The 18,319-nt window shown below is 33.9% G+C and overlaps 3 protein-coding genes across 11 annotated transcripts; 1 reads left to right on the forward strand and 2 right to left on the reverse strand.

Moving 5' to 3' along the window:
- Positions 1 to 5,474: 5,474 nt before the first annotated feature.
- Positions 5,475 to 7,143, reverse strand: LOC112733948 (MLP-like protein 423). Its single transcript, XM_025783085.2, has 2 exons — positions 6,675 to 7,143; positions 5,475 to 5,854 (listed from the first exon to the last, which is right to left on the reverse strand). The coding sequence occupies exons 1-2, from the start codon at positions 6,862 to 6,864 to the stop codon at positions 5,577 to 5,579; spliced, it is 468 nt and encodes a 155-aa protein (XP_025638870.1). The 5' UTR covers positions 6,865 to 7,143; the 3' UTR covers positions 5,475 to 5,576.
- Positions 7,144 to 7,649: 506 nt separating this feature from the next.
- LOC112733949 (cytochrome c-type biogenesis ccda-like chloroplastic protein 2) lies at positions 7,650 to 14,986 on the reverse strand. Of its 8 annotated transcripts, none has more exons than XM_025783088.3 (15): positions 14,725 to 14,982; positions 14,531 to 14,564; positions 14,164 to 14,411; positions 13,843 to 13,927; positions 13,022 to 13,141; positions 12,442 to 12,476; positions 11,887 to 12,017; positions 11,676 to 11,761; positions 11,567 to 11,598; positions 9,839 to 10,000; positions 9,101 to 9,173; positions 8,913 to 9,013; positions 8,280 to 8,372; positions 8,120 to 8,166; positions 7,650 to 8,014 (listed from the first exon to the last, which is right to left on the reverse strand). In XM_025783088.3, the coding sequence occupies exons 4-15, from the start codon at positions 13,925 to 13,927 to the stop codon at positions 7,942 to 7,944; spliced, it is 1,038 nt and encodes a 345-aa protein (XP_025638873.1). In that variant the 5' UTR covers positions 14,164 to 14,411; positions 14,531 to 14,564; positions 14,725 to 14,982; the 3' UTR covers positions 7,650 to 7,941. The 8 variants fall into 8 exon arrangements, with proteins under 8 accessions (XP_025638873.1, XP_025638871.1, XP_072089683.1 ...); XM_025783086.3 differs by having other exon boundaries at positions 14,164 to 14,417; XM_072233582.1 differs by having other exon boundaries at positions 14,017 to 14,417; positions 14,725 to 14,832.
- Positions 14,987 to 15,560: 574 nt separating this feature from the next.
- On the forward strand, positions 15,561 to 17,772 carry LOC112733950 (probable serine/threonine-protein kinase PBL28). 2 transcript variants are annotated; one of them, XM_025783092.3, is made up of 7 exons: positions 15,561 to 16,015; positions 16,090 to 16,277; positions 16,391 to 16,589; positions 16,665 to 16,828; positions 16,918 to 17,022; positions 17,101 to 17,223; positions 17,302 to 17,772. In XM_025783092.3, the coding sequence occupies exons 1-7, from the start codon at positions 15,946 to 15,948 to the stop codon at positions 17,536 to 17,538; spliced, it is 1,086 nt and encodes a 361-aa protein (XP_025638877.1). In that variant the 5' UTR covers positions 15,561 to 15,945; the 3' UTR covers positions 17,539 to 17,772. The 2 variants fall into 2 exon arrangements, with proteins under 2 accessions (XP_025638877.1, XP_072089681.1); XM_072233580.1 differs by lacking the exon at positions 16,918 to 17,022 and having other exon boundaries at positions 15,676 to 16,015.
- The last annotated feature ends 547 nt before the right edge of the window (positions 17,773 to 18,319 follow it).

Here is an 18,319-nt window from a genome sequence, read left to right on the forward strand (position 1 = left end):
AATAACTAAATAAATAAATAAGGAAGATGTAACAAATATAAAATAAAGAAATATAAAGAGAAAAAGAGAGAGAGAGAAGGGTGTTTTTATTGCTTTTGTGTGTAACCCCTTTGTCTCAGTACATGTATTTATAGGCACACAAAGTTTACGTTTCAAACTTCATTAAGTTTGCTTTATCCTAAGAATTTATTTCTTTCAACATAGGAAAAATGTGCCACTCATAAATGGGCATCCATCATCCTTATCCATCCTCGTCACAACACTCCCCCTTGGATGACCATTTAGGATTATGCCTCGTTAAAACGTTACTAAAGAAAACCCAATGGGAAAAAATTTTAGTGAAAGAAAAAGAGTACAAAATCCATCGTGATGGAACTGTCTCATTAAAAACCTTGTCAAGAAAAACCCAATGGAAAAAAACCTTATCAAGAAAAAAAGAGTACATACTCTCCCTCTTGTCGACATCATTTAATGTCTCGAAATCGGCGCATCACAATCTCATGTACCAATCTTTCAAAAGAGGATTTCAGGAGTGACTTTGTGAATAAATCTGCCAGATTATCACTTGAACGGATCTGTTGGGCATCAATTGTCCCCTGATTTTGAAGATCATGAGTGAAGAAAAATTTGGGAGAAATATGCTTTGTTCTATCACCTTTGATGTATCCGCCTTTAAGTTGAGCAATGCATGCTATATTATCTTCAAACAAGACAGTTGGAGCTATCTTATTATCAACCAGTTCACACGATAACAAAATATATTGAATCAAATTCCTGAGCCAAAAACACTCGCGACTTGCTTCATGAATCGCTAGTATTTCGGCATGATTAGAGGATGTTGCAGCAATCGTCTGTTTTGTGGACTTCCATGATATAGCTGTACCACCATATGTGAACAGGTATCCTGTTTGAGATCTCTCTTTATGTGGATCAGACAAGTAGCCAGCAACTGCATAGCCAACTAATAGTGACTTGGATCCATAGGGATAAAATAATCCCATATCAACCGTTTCATGAAAATATCGAAAGATTTGTTTGATTCCACTCCAATGTCTTCTGGTTGAAGAGGAACTATACCTTGCTAGTAAGTTCACAGTAAATGATATATCGGATCGTGTGTTATTAGCAAGATACATTAGCGCTCAAATGACACTAAGATATGGTACTTCAGGACCAAGGATATCTTCATTCTCTTTTTTAAAACGGAATTGATCCTTTTCCACATCCAAAGATCTTACAATCATTGGGGTACTTAATGGATGTGACTTCTCAATATAAAATATCTTCAAGATCTTTTTTGTGTATATTGTTTGATGAATAAAGATCCAATTTTTTGTATGTTCGATCTGCAGGTCGAGACAAAATTTAGTCTTTCCAAGATCTTTCATCTCAAATTCTTCTTTTAGAGTTTTTATAATTGTTGAAATCTCTTTAGGAATTCTAATGATATTTAAATCATCAACATACACAGCAATTATAATGAATCCAGATGCAGATTTCTTTATGAAAACACACGGGCAGATATCATCATTCTTGAATCCGGTTTTGGCCAGATACTCAGTAAGACGATTATACCACATTCGTCCAGATTGCTTTAGACCATATAAAGATCTTAGCAATTTTACTGAGTATAACCCTTGCGAATATTCATTGGATAGTTTAGATATCTTTAGTCCTTCAGGGACTTTCATATAGATATCCTAATCTAATGAGCCGTATAAATAGGCTGTTACCACATCCATGAAATGCATATACAGTTTATGATATGCAGATAAACTGACCAAATAATGCAATGTTATCGCATCCACTACAGGAGAATACGTTTCTTCATAATCTATACCGGGTCTTTGTGAAAAACCTTGTGCTACAAGTCGAGCTTTGTAGTGTACAACTTCATTTTTCTTATTTCGTTTTCTCACAAATACCCAACGGTATCCAACAGGTTTTACATCTTCAGGTGTACGGACTACAGGTCCAAAGACTTCACGTTTTGCAAGTGAGTCTAACTCAGCCTTCATGGCTTCTTTCCATTTTGGCCAATCATTTCTTTGTCGACATTCTTCGAATGATCTTGGCTCAAGATCCTTATTTTCATGCATGATATTTAATGCCACATTATATGCAAATATTTTATTGACAATTGTCTTATTTCGGTCCCATTTCTCTCATGTAAAGACTTAATTTATCGAGATCTCGTCATTTTCACAATTTTCAGGTACCTGAACGTCTTCTGGCGTTAAAACTATATCAGACTTTTGGACAACTGCAGGTGTCTCTACTATGTATTTTTCAATAGGAATCGTATTTACCTCTTTTCTTTTTCGAGGATTTTTGTCTTTAGAACCGACAGGCCTGCCACGCTTCTGGCATGAATTTGCTTCAGTGGCTACTTGTCCTACTGGGACATCAATTTGAATTAGAGCATTTTTCGTTGGTATATAAGATTTGGTTATCCTCTTTGTATCAGAAAATGCATCAGTCAATTCATTTGCTATTCTTTGCAAATGTATAATCTTTTAAAATTCTAGTTCACATGCCCTGATCGAGGATCTAAATGCATCAATGATAATGCATTCCAATTAAGTTCCTTTTCAAGAAGCTTATTCTCTCCCCTTAATGCTGAAAATTTTGATTTATCAAAATGACAATCCGCAAACCGAGTTTTAAATACATCTCCAGTTTGTATCTCAAGATACCTCACTATAGAGGGAGAATCATATCCAACATATATCCCTAATTTTCTTTGGGTCCCATTTTGGTACGATTAGGTGCTGCAATGGAAACATATATCGCACACCCGAATATTCTTAAATGGGAAATATTTGGCTCCTGGCCAAAAGCTAATTGCATAGGAGAGAATTGATGGTAACTCGTTGGCCTCAAACAAATAAGTGCTGCGGCATGTAAAATAGTATGCCCCAAATCGAGGTTGGGAGATTTGTTCTCATTAGTAAGGGTCTAGCAATTAATTGGAGGTGTTTAATAAGTGATTCTGCTAACCCATTCTGTGTTGAACATGAGCTACTGGATGTTCAACACTTATTCCATTAGCCATACAGTAAACATTAAAAACTTGGAAAAGTAAATTCACTAGCATTATCAAGACGAATTGCTTTGATTGGATTTTCTGCAAATTGTGCTTTTAAGACAGTAATCTCACAAACGCCAGGTTGCGAGAAGACAATAAGCACACATGTGACCATCTCGAAGATGCGTCTATTAGGACCATAAAATATCTAAAAGATCCATATGGTGGATGAATAGGTCCACATATATCGCCTTAAATTCTTTCTAGGAATTCAAGGGATTCAAATCCAATCTTTACTGGTGATGGCCTTAAAATTAACTTTCCTTGAGAACATGCAGCACAACAAAATTCACTAGATTTAAGAATCTTCTAGTTCTTTAGTGAATGTCCATGGGAGTTTTTAATAATTCTCCGCATCATGGTTGTTCTCGGATGACCCAATCGGTCGTGCCAAGTTAAGAATTCATTTGGCCTAGTAAACTTCTGGTTTACAATGGCATGTGATTCAATTGCACTAATCTTGGTATAATACAACCCAGATGAAAGTGAGGGTAACTTTTCTAATATAACCTTTTTATTTAAATCATGAGTTGTGATACATAAATACTCATGATTTCCCTCATTCATTGTTTCAATATGATATCCATTTCGGCAAATATCTTTGAAACTCAACAAGTTCCTTAGAGACTTGGTAGATAATAGTGCATTATTTATTATAAATTTTGTTCCTCCAGGAAACAGAATTATAGCTCTTCCGGAGCCTTCTATCACATTGTCCGAGCCAATAATAGTATTAACATATTTTTCTTTTGGCACAATATGGGTAAAATATATATTACTTTTATGAATAGTGTGCGAACTTGCACTATCCACAAGGCATACATCCTCATTATATATCCTTGCCATTTTTTTTAAAGACAAATAATAATAATAAAATGAGTAGAAATATACATGCAATAGTTTTGAAATTCATAAACATCATATTTGAAATTCAGATGAATAAAAATAAAACTTAACAAAAATTTGTAAATACTTAACAAACTCACATATTAAACTATTCCATCATTGATCAAATAACCAATATTTCTTTCAGGATCCTCAAAGAAATTAGATACATCATAATGAGTGGTGAAATTTTCATCATTTGAAATAAAATTTGTTTCCTTTCCTTTGTCATCCTTTTTCAAGGATGTTTGATAAAGATCAACTAGGTGCCTTGGGGTACGACAGGTACGTGACGAATGGCCCTTTCCACCACAACGGAAGTATTTATGCTCAATTGATTTACTTTGCCAATTGTTTTTTTCTTTATCCCACTTCTGGTGAGATCCTTTTATGAACATAATTCCTTTTCCTTTCATAATTTTTCTTGTTACTAAAACCTTGCCATTTACCTCTTCTGAGGTAATGATTTGTCGTATTTGCTTCAGGAAATGGGGTGGCGCCAACTGGGTAGACTTTATGATTCCTTAGAAATAATCCATTGTTGCGTTCAGCAACAAGAAGGCAAGAAATTAACTCAGAATATTTTTTAAATCTTTTTTCTCGATACTACTACTGCACGAGCATATTCGAGGCATGGAAGATTGAGAAAGTTTTCTCTAACATATCGGACTTGAGAAAGTATCACCGTCTTTTGATGATTGTACCTTTCTTCAAGGTCTTTCCACATATCTGCAGGATCTTTTAATGTAGGATATTCATTTTTCAATCATACGTCAAGATGACGACGAAAAAAAATCATGGCTTTGGCTTTATCCTTTTGGGATGTATTATTTTCAGCCTCAATGGTATTTCCAAGATCCATTGAATCAAGATGGATTTTAGTATCAAATATCCATGATAAATAATTGTTTTCAGATATATCAAGAATATTAAATTCAAGATGAGAGAGTTTTAACATAATGAAAATTTGTTATCTAAGTCTTCCTAAAATTTGGTCAGATTCTCATGTTGATAACGTGTTATAAAAATAACTAAATAAATAAATAAGGAAGATGTAACAAATATAAAATAAAAAAATATAAAGAGAGAAAGAGAGAGAGAATTATGTTTTTATTGCTTTTGTGTGTAACTTCTTTCTCTCAGTACATGTATTTATAGACACACAAAGTTTACTTTTCAAACTTCATTTCAAATTTTATTGAGTTTACTTTATCCTAAGAATTTATTTCTTTTAACATAGGAAAAATGTGCCACTCATAAATGGGCATCCATCATCCTTATCCATCCTAATCACAACAATTAACTTATTATTCTTTTTTTTTTAAGATTCTTCTTCATTTTTTTACTATGTACCGTTAAATGAATACGTTCAGTGTATTATTCTAAAAATTCTCCACCTCCTATTATGATATCCTGCTTTTGAACATCTTTATATTTTATTTTTTAATAATTAAGGAAATATAACTTATTATCTTTGGAAAAAAAAAATATGAATGAGATGTTGATCAACGCAGTATTTTACACGCATATACGTCAATGCAACATTATTCTTACACGAACACATCACATTATTGTTGCATATATATTATAACCCATTATAAATTTATGCACTTAGAAGATAGTGATCAACCTTCGGGAAGACGTTGGTTGCAAATTCTTTGATAAAAATAGGTTCAGGAGCCTCTTGACTAGCCTTTTCATACTCACACGACCATTTCACAATGCTTCCATTATCATTCCCCTTTGGAGTTACACTAATATATCCCTTGTAACTCTTCAAGTACTTAAGGAGTTCACCATCAACCACACTATAAATTATTATCCTCTTTGCATCATCAACATCTTCAATTCTTTCTGTGACTGTCTTCACAAGTTCATAGCCTGGGGAAAAACAACTTAATCAAACAAAATCATCTCTTACACTGAAATTATTGATGCTCATTTTATTGTTTATTTTGGTTCAAATGCAAGACAGAAGGAACGTGGCCCAACATAGGTTAAAAACCAGATATTGGTAGAGTAAAAAATCAATTGGGTCAAATAGGAAAAGTATAGGGTACCAATATATTATCTGTCAATTTATTGACAACAATAATTAATTTCAAAAACACTTCCTCTAGAAAACATACATATAAAGAGATATATCTAGGAGACACATCTATAAAAACACTTTCATTAAACATAACCATAAAAAAGATACCTTCATTTGACACATCCACAAAAATACTTTTATTAAATACAGTCATAAGCAAAAATGGATAGAATCTTTGTTAATTACGTATTAAATACAGCCATAAACAAAAATTGGTAGAATCTTTATTGATTACCTAGCGAAATTAGGAGATAGACATATACTTGAATACTTTGTAGTGAGTGAGTGAGTGGGTTTGAAGTAGTAGAAAGCTTTTTTTGGGGGGAGCAAGTGTATATAATTATATTAATAAAAATAAACAGTGCAAAATTATTTATAAAAAAAGTAGGACAGTATTTTCATTAAAATTTGAACAACACTTAACTATAAAAAAAAAAAAGTAATTTTACATCATTGAATATAATCTCAAATCACTAAAAATATTAATAATAACTAATTGATAGTTACAAATAATAAAATTTTCTGACTGTTAACACTGCTCTTATTTATATTATAAATGTATCATTTATTTATTTATTTTTTAAAAAAAAAAAGAAAAGATATACATACCTTCACCTAAAGTTGTTTTGAAGACAGAGCCAGGAGCCTTGCCATCACCCTGAATAATCTGAATACTTTTGTAAACAGATGGTGAGGCCTTAGGAAATATGGTTGCAAAATCCCTGATAGCATTCCAGAACTTGTCTGCATTCGACTTCACCTCAATTTCTGCCTCAAGCTTTCCAATAACACCAGTCATTCCTTATATGCTTATTGGTTCAGAGAGAGAGAGAGAGAGAGAGAACTGTTCTGTGACTTATGAGAGTGCTATAAAAAATTGCAGATATATGAAGAGACAGAGAAGATAAGATTCCAGGCAAAATTAATGAAGTGATTGCTTCACCAACCATACTACATATGATGGAACATATGGATCTAAATGGGCTGCAACTTGCAAGGTTAATTAATTATAGACGAAATTGTGTTATTTATGGAATTATTTACTTTATAGAAGAGCAAAAGTCAATTTAAAACTCCCTGAACAAAATTTCAATTATATTATATATACAAAAAAATTCAGCTACAATATAAAATACATATTAAAATACAAAATATACATTAAAAATAAATTAAACACTACATTAATATATAATAATTGATTTGGTGTTAAGTGTACAACTGTACATGGTATTTTTGACCAAGTTATCTATCTTCTAGATAACTCTTTTTAAACGAACCAATTTTTTTTTTACATACTAGGAAATTTTGTTACACAATGACATAATCTTTCATAGATAATTTTAATATTCAATAATAATAATAATTTTAAATTTGAACAATTAAGTTTAACAATTTTCGTTCAACTGTACTAACAAAAAATGTCATCTATGCCTAGTTTGATTTGACCCTGATTTTTTTATTTAAGTTGTCTCTTTCATGAACTGCTTACCACACCCCTTCCATTTCCAAATAAGACAATAGAGGTGATCCGTTTAAGGGAAGCCATGCTAATCAAAAACCAACTATGCAAGCAACACTGCAACAGACTTAAAGTAGTTCTTTTAAATAAAAGATTATAGTGATCTAAATAATACATAATAGATTTGGATCCGCTAAGTACAATATACCGATTAACTCAATTAACAACACTATCTATGACAAGTTTTGGTCAACTTTCATTAAGCTTTGGGCTTTTTCCCAAAAAAAAAAAAGGAACTGTAGAATACAGTAAATCTTGCACTTGCACTTGAATTTCAATTTCTTTTGAATTTTGCATCATTGTATGATATATACGACGTGTTTCGAGTAAGCCATGTGTTGAGAGCATGGAAATTTTCTACATCACCATTGTTGCAGGGAAGAGCCTATCTAAGAAAGTATACACACCACCTCCTAGCAGCATTGCTCCACTGTGAGACAAGCAAATTGTAACATGCATCACAAACGCAGAAAGTTTTGAAACTCGCAACAAATGAGAGTACCATTGTTGTTCTAAGTAGACGTTCAGGAATTACCTTATGGGATTGATCCATGCTGAGAACTTGCGAAATGAAAGCAAGCTCTGTTAATACAGACTCGAGTTAGATTATCCCGAGTATTAAGGTTGTTCTCTTAAAAAAAAAGACGGGGTGTGGGGGTGGAGAAAGAAGGAGAATTGAAAAAAATAGCAAGAACCTGTAATGCTCCAGCAAAAGAAGCAGCTAAGAGTAAGGGAGCAACATAACCAGTTGTGTATGTCAAAAGGAAGCTGCCTCCAATCACTGGATCCTATCAAGATATCAATATTTACTTTATTCAGAATGACCAGATATTAAAAATTAGACGTAAGAAAATAAACAATCAAATCCAATGTAAATTAATTAAGCATCAATTTAATGATCATCCAGAGGATGAAACAACTCAATCAGGGTTAGCTTGAGAGAAGCACGTTCAGTCCTAAGCAAATTTTACTAAGAAAGTCGGTGAGACGAATCCTGTTGAGCTCTTTTGGAAAGAGATCGTGCCTTTTATATCTGTCTCTGTCTGTGTTAAAAATCTAGTATTTATTACCAAGTTATTTGGATATAAACTCTATAAAATATAGTGAAAATTCCAGATTACTGTACATTTAGAATTCAACTCAAGATATGGAGGATCTTACATTTCCATGAATCTTTAGACCAAAATAACATTAACATCTGTTAAAAGATACATAAAAATGCCTCTCAAGAAGCTTTTCAACTTATTAACTATAAACTAATGAGCAAGTAATAATGGTTTCTGAATGCTATAGTCAATAGTGAACATGTAAAAGAGAATGAAAAATACCTTGGATGCAGCAACATAACCTAGAAGGGTAGCCAGTACAGGTGTGCTGCAAGGCGAGGCAGCTAAAGCAAATGTAAGCCCAGCCAGATATGCTTGCACACCTGATAGCAGAATTTCTCATTATGCAACATTGCTCTGAATTCGTATTTATAGTGGAGAAACCAGTGTGTGTAAGATAACCAACATACTTGATGGGAAATTGGCAGCTGCTGCACGTGGATCAAAACTGTCGAAGAACGAGGGGAGCTGCAATTCAATGATCTGCAAAATTGCTCAAGATTAATCGAAAAATTAAATAAAATAAAAGATCCTGTCAAAAATTTTTATGGTTGACTGGTTTTAAAATGGGAGTCCAAGAAGTTAGTAGACATCAAACTCATTCCGTAAAAAACTAAATTGAATTAAATATACAATTTGAATGTAACAAATTTACTAATAGTAAATGGTCAAATTCGTGCTTAGGTGTTGGTTACCATAAAAAAGTTGAGGACTTGAGGCTTGTAAAAGGCCAGGTTAGTGCTAAGCCTAATATATGGTTTACAACAGTTTGGGCCATCCTTCCCTATATAGTACTAAAGCTGATTCACAGAGAAAATAAGAAAAAGAAAATGGAGGCAGGGGGATGTGTTGAATCCTAAATTGGCTAGCTATATGTCCAAAGTATCATTTATGGAGCTTAGAGAAGCTTAGCCGAAATTCTCCACTTGAGAATGCCTAATCTAATAGAATTCTTCAGAAGAGTTGAAGGTTTTATCAGGACAATAAACATAATAAATAACTGGTTTTAATATTCAGTGAATAACCTTACCAAGTAAGAGTAAGATACTAAGATCATTACAGTTTCGAGGCAAAATTGAAATAAATGAGAAAAAAGGCAAGGGGCACAAATTTTTTAATTTTAAAGGGGAAAAAAATTGTTTCAGTACCTCAAGAAGGTTCAGACCCATAATTACAGCCAAACCAGAAGCAGCCAGTGGTAATCCTTGGCCTATCTGTCCATAAGCCTTTCCAGCAAATGATGCAGCGACTCCCAAAAGGGCTAACGTTGTTGCAAGACCCAAGGAGAATGCAATTGAATCCCCAATAACCTAGCAGGGAGAAAGCATCATTATTATTCAGCATATATGCATGTATGAACACCTTAGCCAAATTGATCCAAAAACATGTAGAAACAAGAAAGAAATAAGACCATGTTAGGTACCCAGCCAACTAGAAATTAGGGACTTAATTTTAATTCAATAAACTATTGGCTAGGGTGGGTTTTGTAACTAATTTTCCTAGCTGACAAGTGGCAAGTGAGTGAGAGTGTGCATTTTGTTATGGGGAAGTAGTGAGAGGTCATTAAGAAAGGTTGGATTAGACTAGGACTACGAGAGAATTAGGTACCTCAAACACCTGATACTTTGTTATGCTGTTCTTTCAGTAAATAATACAAACATACTGGGAAATTTGGTGATATCTCACTGATATCACTCCAGCTCTTTCCCTTCCATTACTGTTTCATTCTTCTATCTTACTCCAATAATGGTTGTCAAAGACTACTAGAGCCAGGAGGAAATGATGCCACGTTGAGAGTTTTCATACATGAAATGCCAAAATATGCAGTTTATGGAAAAAAATATCAGAATAGAATGCCTCAACAAGAGATCCAAGGATTTGAATTCAGTGCTGCTACAAAATTGCAAGGACCATGTGAATGTTAAAATGCAGAAACATAAGACATCATTTCTCTCTAGCCCAAAAAACTACAAACCAAGGTTCAGCTTATCAATATTCCCTATTGATGTTTTCGTGTGAAAAGAGAGTACTTGGAGGAATAGTATTCTTTTCCTAACTCTTGTCAAATTAAATAAAGTTGCCAAAATTTCCAAGAAATTATATAAATAAGCAACCAAAGACAATTTAAATTGAACAAAACCAAATTAACACTTAGTAATGCTTTAGCATGGAAGAGCCCTCCATGTGATGGAATAAAAACCACATGACCAATTCGAGAAATCTTCCAAATTACGAATCAATAGACAACCAAAATCAGGGACAATCGAAATCCAAGGCCCTTTCTGTCACGGGAAATTATCACGCCAACACCAAGGATTTGTTTTTGCTAGTATCAAGTCCTTCATGGCAATGGACTTGCTTAATTACTTTTGAAGTTCTAAACTTTCAATATATCATGCCAGACAATCCACAAGTCGTTAACAACTATTATAAGAGGATAATGAAGTCACAACAGAGAATTTCTTAAAGAGGATACAAGGGTCATAAGTGGTTTTATGTTATCCTAGGGTGACTATACAATAATTTTAAACGTTTTATTCCACAGCCTTGATGGTTATTTGAGTTAATACAAGCTATACTTCAATATCATAAATGATAAACCATCTCCTAAAAGTTTCATTGGGATTGAATATTATTACATCTAACATGCCTCTCCAATACAAGAGTCCATTGGGATTGAATGAAAACACATGCCACCTTAACTTCATTTAAGAAATTTAATTTTTATTAAGGAAAATGGGGCTACAAGTGTACTGTACTATAAGTAGAGACTTGAAGGTTTCTATACCAAATGAGATGACAGGAACAAAAGAATAATTTTTATCCACACCCCCCTTCGAACGTGAAACGTCATACAGTGTGTGTTAGATTATTACCTCTGCTCTACTTTTTCCAGAGCCAAATGCCCCTGCCAGATTCCCATTCACAATTTTAGGCATCTGAAAGGTAAGAAATACTTGAGAATGCACACAGTAGCAAGCATACCAATGTAACCAAGGGTCAACGGTAAGACACTGAGTGTACAAGGAGAAAGACTGGTCACAAGCCCTGCCCCAAAAATTACTGCCAAACTGTAGAAAGATAGAAATAATTATCATATGAAAACCATAAACATGAGCATCCAGTATTAGAAAATAACAAGGAAATAAAGTAAAAGAAAGGCCAAAAGAATACATAAAAGGGATTTGCAGTACACCTAGTGAAACTGGGAGAAGATAATTGACTCTGAACAGCTTCATTGGCCTGTTGCCCAGCTGAATACAATAAACCTCCAAACCAGTCACTTAGGTTTGCATCAGCCAAAGAATAAACAGAAGCAGCTACTTCCTGTAAAATAATTTAGTCTTGAGTTATATACCCTAACTATGGACTCAATGCATAATATACACAATATCATAATTTACAACATAATGACTAATCTGTAGAAATTATCTAGCAATGGGATATTCAAGGAACAACTGCAATAAATAAGCTTTCCTATTTGTCATTGGCTTACAAAAGCAAGCAACTTAGAGTCTAAAATCTCATGCATAAAAGAAAACAAAGCAAAAAGAACAACTGACTGCTCTCTTCAATCTCTCGCTCAGTTATGCAATAAACAAGGTTTACTTGAACATATGCATGATGCACACGTGTGCTCAAGCACACACATGAACACATATCAAAAGGGAGACTGTAAAGACCTAATAGCTCTAGTAGTGATTGATGCAAAGAACATAAAACCTCTGACCAATATATTTATCCTACTTACAGCTTTTGCAGCAACTGGAGCAATCAAGTGTGTCACTGAAAAAGAAGAAAACAAGAAACACTCACTAATACAATCAACCAAATTCATCATCCATGTCATAGGAGTAGCACAAATCAGTTTTCAAACGGGGAAAAAAAGAGTAAGGATTTGACAGAGAGAATGCCTATTATGCAGTGACAACATGAGATCTACAATTTGCAAAAAAAAAAAAAAAAAAAAAAAAAAAAAACAGCAGAACTGCATTCTTTATTTCACATCTCAATGTTGGATTTAGCCTGGAGGAAAATTACATATATGTTATCCAACCCAAGTGGCAAATATAAGGTGCAAAAAATCTTGTCGCTTACAAGTTTCACCATTGCCAAAACAACTAAAATGAATTTACAACTGTGCACAAGACCTGTGATTGTTTAACTTTTACTGGATTATTAGGAGAATCATCCATAAAAACAAGATTTACATAAGCATTTTTCATTTTGTTCATATAATAACGTCTTAGCTTGTTAGAAATGTGGCAAGGATATATATAAAATAATACATGATGTAGCGATTGAATCCAGCAAAGGTTGAAAGATAGTACCTGCCATAGCACCCATTAATGTCTTCACACTATTGCTAGTACCAATCTTCAACTTTGATTGAAGACAGTTGTCATATTTTGGAAGTTCCTTCGATGTGTTGATAGGAACAATATTCCTGCCTTTTAGACACAAAATAAAAAGAGATCATACTATTAGTGATTCATGGTATGCTCTTAAAGTGTGCTGGAAAACAGATGACCAAAATAGCAGCACTATTTAATACAAGAGTTTAATTGCTTCACACTATTAGTATTTAATAGGAAAACATGTTAAGATTACTATTTGAGATTTTTTTTAATAAATACATAACAAATATATTGAAAACTTAAACTTTACATATTTTCTATAAATTTTCTCAGTTAATAATCTTAACATAGTGCCCTAAGAAACATGTTAACTAAACCCTAGAAAAATTGTGTGCTGATATCCAACCAAGCAATGTCAGGTAGGCATGACAAAAGTAGTGGTCTGCAGAATGTAATTTGTTAAATGCAATTTTTTAATAAATGCATAACAGGATGTCACTTTTACACTCTTCATGATAAGATTCACCTTTGAGAATTTGACAGTGACATTGCTCCAACTTAAATAAAAAATAAAATAAAATAACTCATTTTTCCTGCACAAAGATTGCAACTATACAAAGCTAACAAAGCCATGAAAAGAAAAAAAAAATCTGAGGCTTCTTAACACGTTTTTTTGAACCAGTAATAATAATAAGCAAATACTACTATCTAAAAAAATTAAAATCAAAAGTCTTTCATTTATGATGAACTTGGACCCGTAATGGAACAATGGAACTCAGACTTAGGAGACAAACCATGTCGTTCAAGATTGCAGTTTGCAACTCCGCAAGGTCGAAGACGAAGACCGTAACTTGCACAATAGCTCGCACTCAAACTCATCTGGAGATTCAATTAGAGAAAATTTGAGGGGGTAAAAAAGAAGAAGAAAGAAATGAATAATTATTAGTTACAATATAGTAAACTTTTACTTGGCACTTGGCCGTATTCAAGTGAATTTGAAGCTCGTAGCTCAAAAACGGAACACAAGCAAGTTCTTCTCTTGGAACACGGAACACGGAACGGAAGTGTAGAGAATTGAAAATAATAAAATATCCAATCCGAGTTGTGGCTTTTACCTATGTTTCGTTGCTGAAATTGGATTGCTTTATTGAAATTAATTCTTGACGTTGATTTGATGTGACAATTTTATTTTTTATTTAAGGAAATAAAAATAAAGCAATGGCTTCCGTCCAATTGAACTTCTCTTCGCCACTGCTTCAAGCGGCACAGCTACAGGACCGCACTTTCGCCGCCGCACTCTGTTCCTCTTCCTCACCACCGACTCCAATTTCAGTCCTTCTCCCTCTACCTCTGCCTCTGCAACCTACTCCTTCAAGGTTCCATTTTATTTTATTTTATTATTCTTCAATAAAAATACGGTGTAAATGAACACTTCCAGAAAAAAGAAAAAAGATTAACGGAAACAAAAGAAACAAAAATTACCAAAAAAGAAAAACTAGCGGGCGGCAAATTTAATCTGCAGCAACAGGAAAAGTACAAGGCGGAAAAAATCGACCAAAGAAAGGTACGAAAATTAGGTCATTGCAGAAGCAAGTAAGCAACAGCAGCGACATTACAAGGCAGAAAAGAAAATAATAAAACAGAAGCAAGGAAGAGAAGAAATGACGAACACGAACCAGTGAAAGGACGGCACCGGCTGACTGAGGGACGTGTCCCGGCGACAGTCTGCAGGAGGAGGGAACGAAGATCAGCAGAAGAGAAGAAGGATAAGAGATGGAGTTCAGTGAGGAGCTTGGTGGTTGAGTAGTCCGAGTAAACCGTCCGATTCCGGTTCACCGTTTCGTGGACATTAGCTATTTTTCGGTTCGCCCGTCTTGTTTGCTCCGGTTTTTTAGAAGACGTCACTCTTGTAATACAAACGTTATTGAATGCTTGAATTCTTGCAAGGCTAAAATTCAGAGTTGATAATTGAGTATAAAAATTTAATCAAATTATTTAATAATTTTTAATTATCAACTTCACATAAAATTCACTCCTGAATTCTTTTATTCTTAAAAATTTTATAGTAACACACCTCTTGTAATACAAGTTATAGAAACATTTTTAAGGCCCTAAGCATAATGGTGATTACTGAAAAAAGATCATTAGTTGTTGGGTCCCAAGATTGATGGTCATGGATTACTATTGTTACTTAAGAAAATCATAATCATAGTCAATTGGTGATTTTGACAAACTTTAATGGTAACAATGACGGTTACACCATACAGGAGAAATATTAAGGAACAAGGTAAAAACTACATTTGCGATGGAGACCATTGACAACCAAGGAAAATGCCCTTCTAACCTACAATGAGTATATAAGATGGAAATTTCTTGGATGACTTTGTAATTTGTAGAAAATAATGTAAACTTTATATTATACTCGATTGAACTGGATTTTCACAGAGACTTAAAATGTTAAATACAATGAATCTAATAAAAACAAATTTTTGAAGAAACCAAAATGGAGAATGAGGAGTGCAGTTTCCATTTCCTTGTCAAAGGGAAGCAACAAGTCCCTACTTCTCTTTTCCTCATCAGCTTTCTCTTTTGCTTAAAGTACATGTCTCTCTCTTTTTCCATTCATTACCAAGAACAATAAAAACCAGGTTCTCTCCTTGTGTTGAGTAGTAGTATTATTCTCTCTTAATAATGTACATACCAACTACTATTGCATTATTGCAATGTGATTTTTACTTGTACTAGTCTACATATACTAGCTACCAATAATGTTCAAGGGAATTATGATCATTTAAATCAAATTGAAGCGTTCTTCATCACATTCCATTTTGATTACTTTTAAGTCATATAACAACAAAGTAAGAACTGTCTAAGAACTACCCATTATACTAATCATCATGCCATTTGGTTTGGTCTCGGCCTGGAACAAGCGCCGTCGAAGCAAGTCTCAAGATCATACAGACCCTTGTATGTATTCTCCTCTTCTTCTTATTTGTTTCTTTCATGTTGGAATGTTCATATACGTTTGCTCTTTCATTCAGGGATTTATAGGCCTGCAGAGTTTTGGCAACTGGAAGATCAAGCGCCACAAGCTCCAAAAAAGAGGCATGGATCGTCTGTTTTCACACTCAAGGAGATGGAAGAGGCAACATGTTCATTCAGTGATGATAATCTTCTTGGAAAAGGTGGATTTGGAAAGGTATACAGAGGAACTCTGCGTTCAGGAGAGGTAACAAATCCAATTTGTTATATCAAAAACTATACAGATATTATTGAATGACTCGAAAACTTTGTGATATAGATCTAAATTAACAAAGCATGATAACATGTACACCTCTGAAGGTTGTAGCAATAAAAAAGATGGAGCTGCCAGCTATTAGAGAAGCCGAAGGAGAGCGCGAATTCCGGGTGGAAGTGGACATATTGAGCAGACTAGACCACCCAAATCTTGTTTCCTTGATTGGCTACTGTGCTGATGGAAAGCACAGATTCTTAGTATATGAGTATATGCAAAATGGGAACCTGCAACATCATCTGAATGGTATGATTAGTCTCCCATGTAACTAAGAATCACACTCAATATTGTTTGTTAACCAGTGCCTAATTAATATTTTAGGAATTGGGGAAAGAAAAATGGATTGGCCTCTAAGGCTGAAAGTGGCATTAGGAGCTGCAAAAGGACTTGCTTATCTGCATTCAAGCTCTTGTGTTGGGATCCCTATTGTTCACAGAGATTTCAAATCCACCAATGTTCTTCTAACCTCCAATTTTGAAGCAAAGGTACATTCTATATGTCATGTCTTTTCTTGGGAAAATTTGTGTAATTAGTTAAAACTCACTTTTACATTTTTTTTTTCCTTTCTAAAAAGATATCTGATTTCGGGCTAGCTAAACTAATGCCAGAAGGACAAGAGACACATGTAACTGCTAGAGTGTTTGGTACTTTTGGCTATTTTGATCCTGAGTATACATCGGTATAAGTTTAAAACATATCTCTTTTTTGAATCCAGTTTTCCAAGATTGTTTAACTAATTTGTTGTTACAACTAACAGACCGGAAAACTCACTCTACAAAGTGATGTTTATTCTTTTGGCGTTGTTCTTCTGGAGCTTCTGACTGGACGGAGAGCCGTAGATCTAAACCAAGGTCCAAATGATCAGAACCTTGTGGTCCAGGTTTGTATTGTATGAAGCTTATACATGAAGTGACATGTTGAAAATGTTGCTGGAATTTACTTTCTCTATTTTGTGCAGGTGAGACACCTACTAAATGACCGGAAGAAGCTTCGAAAGGTGATAGATGCAGAGATGGCTCGAAACTCTTACACTTTGGAGTCTATATTCATGTTTGCCAATTTAGCATCAAGATGTGTTCGTAGTGACAGTAATGAGAGGCCTTCCATGATAGAGTGTGTTAAAGAACTTCAAATCATCATCTTTACAAATTCAAAAGGCTTGGGAATGGTCATGCATAGCTTGAGAATGATGTAGTCAAATATTAGACTTTAGGATTAATAAGAATACTTATTATATATGATAACTAGTATTTTGGATTCTTGTATATGAGATCAATGAGGATTATTCTTCGTCGAGAAATCCGATCCTTAGTTTTCTCAACTGTTTTGGAATTGTATTGCCTTTTTGGTTCAACAGATTTCATTCCATTCACACCCGCATTATTAATTCAAATGCGGAAAATTGATCACAATATGAACTTTATTATTATTTTTCATTCCCACGGTTAAAGACTAATTCATCACGGATTGGATTTCAATTTAAGAAATTTTCACCCGCTAATAAGTTGCTATATGCATAATTCGAATTATGAACGCCTGCTTAAACAAACTATTAGTAAATTAATTACTAAAACAATGCAAGTTGGTTAATATAAACTTTATTATAATGAAAAAACATGTATATTTTTTCGGATCTATGATCATGGTAAAAATCCTTCGGTTCGGATGGTGGTGTTTCCTCGTTGACAATGTAAGACGACGTAGTAGGATTGAAGTGGACTGGATTTAAATTGAATGTAAAAGAAAAATATTAATTGAGATGAGCTCAGCAGTTGCGGCGGGCGATGTTTTTGGGTGAGTTCAGAAGTAGACACAGTTCAAGATTATTATTATTATTATTATCCTAATCCTAAGTTAATATCCTAAATTCAGGTTTCAGCAATCCACGTGTCATAACCCCGGCTCATGTTGAATGTATGCATTCTTCTTTTCAACGTCCATGTTTTACCGGTCTGATTTTTCATGAATTCATCTAA

The sequence above is a fragment of the Arachis hypogaea genome, chromosome 3 (assembly GCF_003086295.3).
Source record: "Arachis hypogaea cultivar Tifrunner chromosome 3, arahy.Tifrunner.gnm2.J5K5, whole genome shotgun sequence".
Lineage (NCBI taxonomy): Eukaryota > Viridiplantae > Streptophyta > Magnoliopsida > Fabales > Fabaceae > Arachis > Arachis hypogaea.

What these genes read in the sequence shown, in the direction of transcription:
- LOC112733948 (XM_025783085.2), bottom strand. Translation starts at nt 6,864, where the DNA reads ATGACTGGTGTTATTGGAAAGCTTGAGGCAGAAATTGAGGTGAAGTCG. An exon ending in CAAAACAACTTTAGGTGAAG is followed by an intron (nt 5,855 to 6,674) that starts GTATGTATATCT and finishes GTTTTTCCCCAG; the next exon opens with GCTATGAACTTGTGAAGACA.
- LOC112733949 (XM_025783091.3), bottom strand. Translation starts at nt 13,927, where the DNA reads ATGAGTTTGAGTGCGAGCTATTGTGCAAGTTACGGTCTTCGTCTTCGA. An exon ending in CTCCAGTTGCTGCAAAAGCT is followed by an intron (nt 12,018 to 12,441) that starts GTAAGTAGGATA and finishes ATTATTTTACAG; the next exon opens with GAAGTAGCTGCTTCTGTTTA. An exon ending in GTTATGTTGCTGCATCCAAG is followed by an intron (nt 8,373 to 8,912) that starts GTATTTTTCATT and finishes ATATCTTGATAG; the next exon opens with GATCCAGTGATTGGAGGCAG.
- LOC112733950 (XM_025783092.3), top strand. Translation starts at nt 15,946, where the DNA reads ATGCCATTTGGTTTGGTCTCGGCCTGGAACAAGCGCCGTCGAAGCAAG. An exon ending in CCTGCAACATCATCTGAATG is followed by an intron (nt 16,590 to 16,664) that starts GTATGATTAGTC and finishes TTAATATTTTAG; the next exon opens with GAATTGGGGAAAGAAAAATG. An exon ending in CCTCCAATTTTGAAGCAAAG is followed by an intron (nt 16,829 to 16,917) that starts GTACATTCTATA and finishes CTTTCTAAAAAG; the next exon opens with ATATCTGATTTCGGGCTAGC.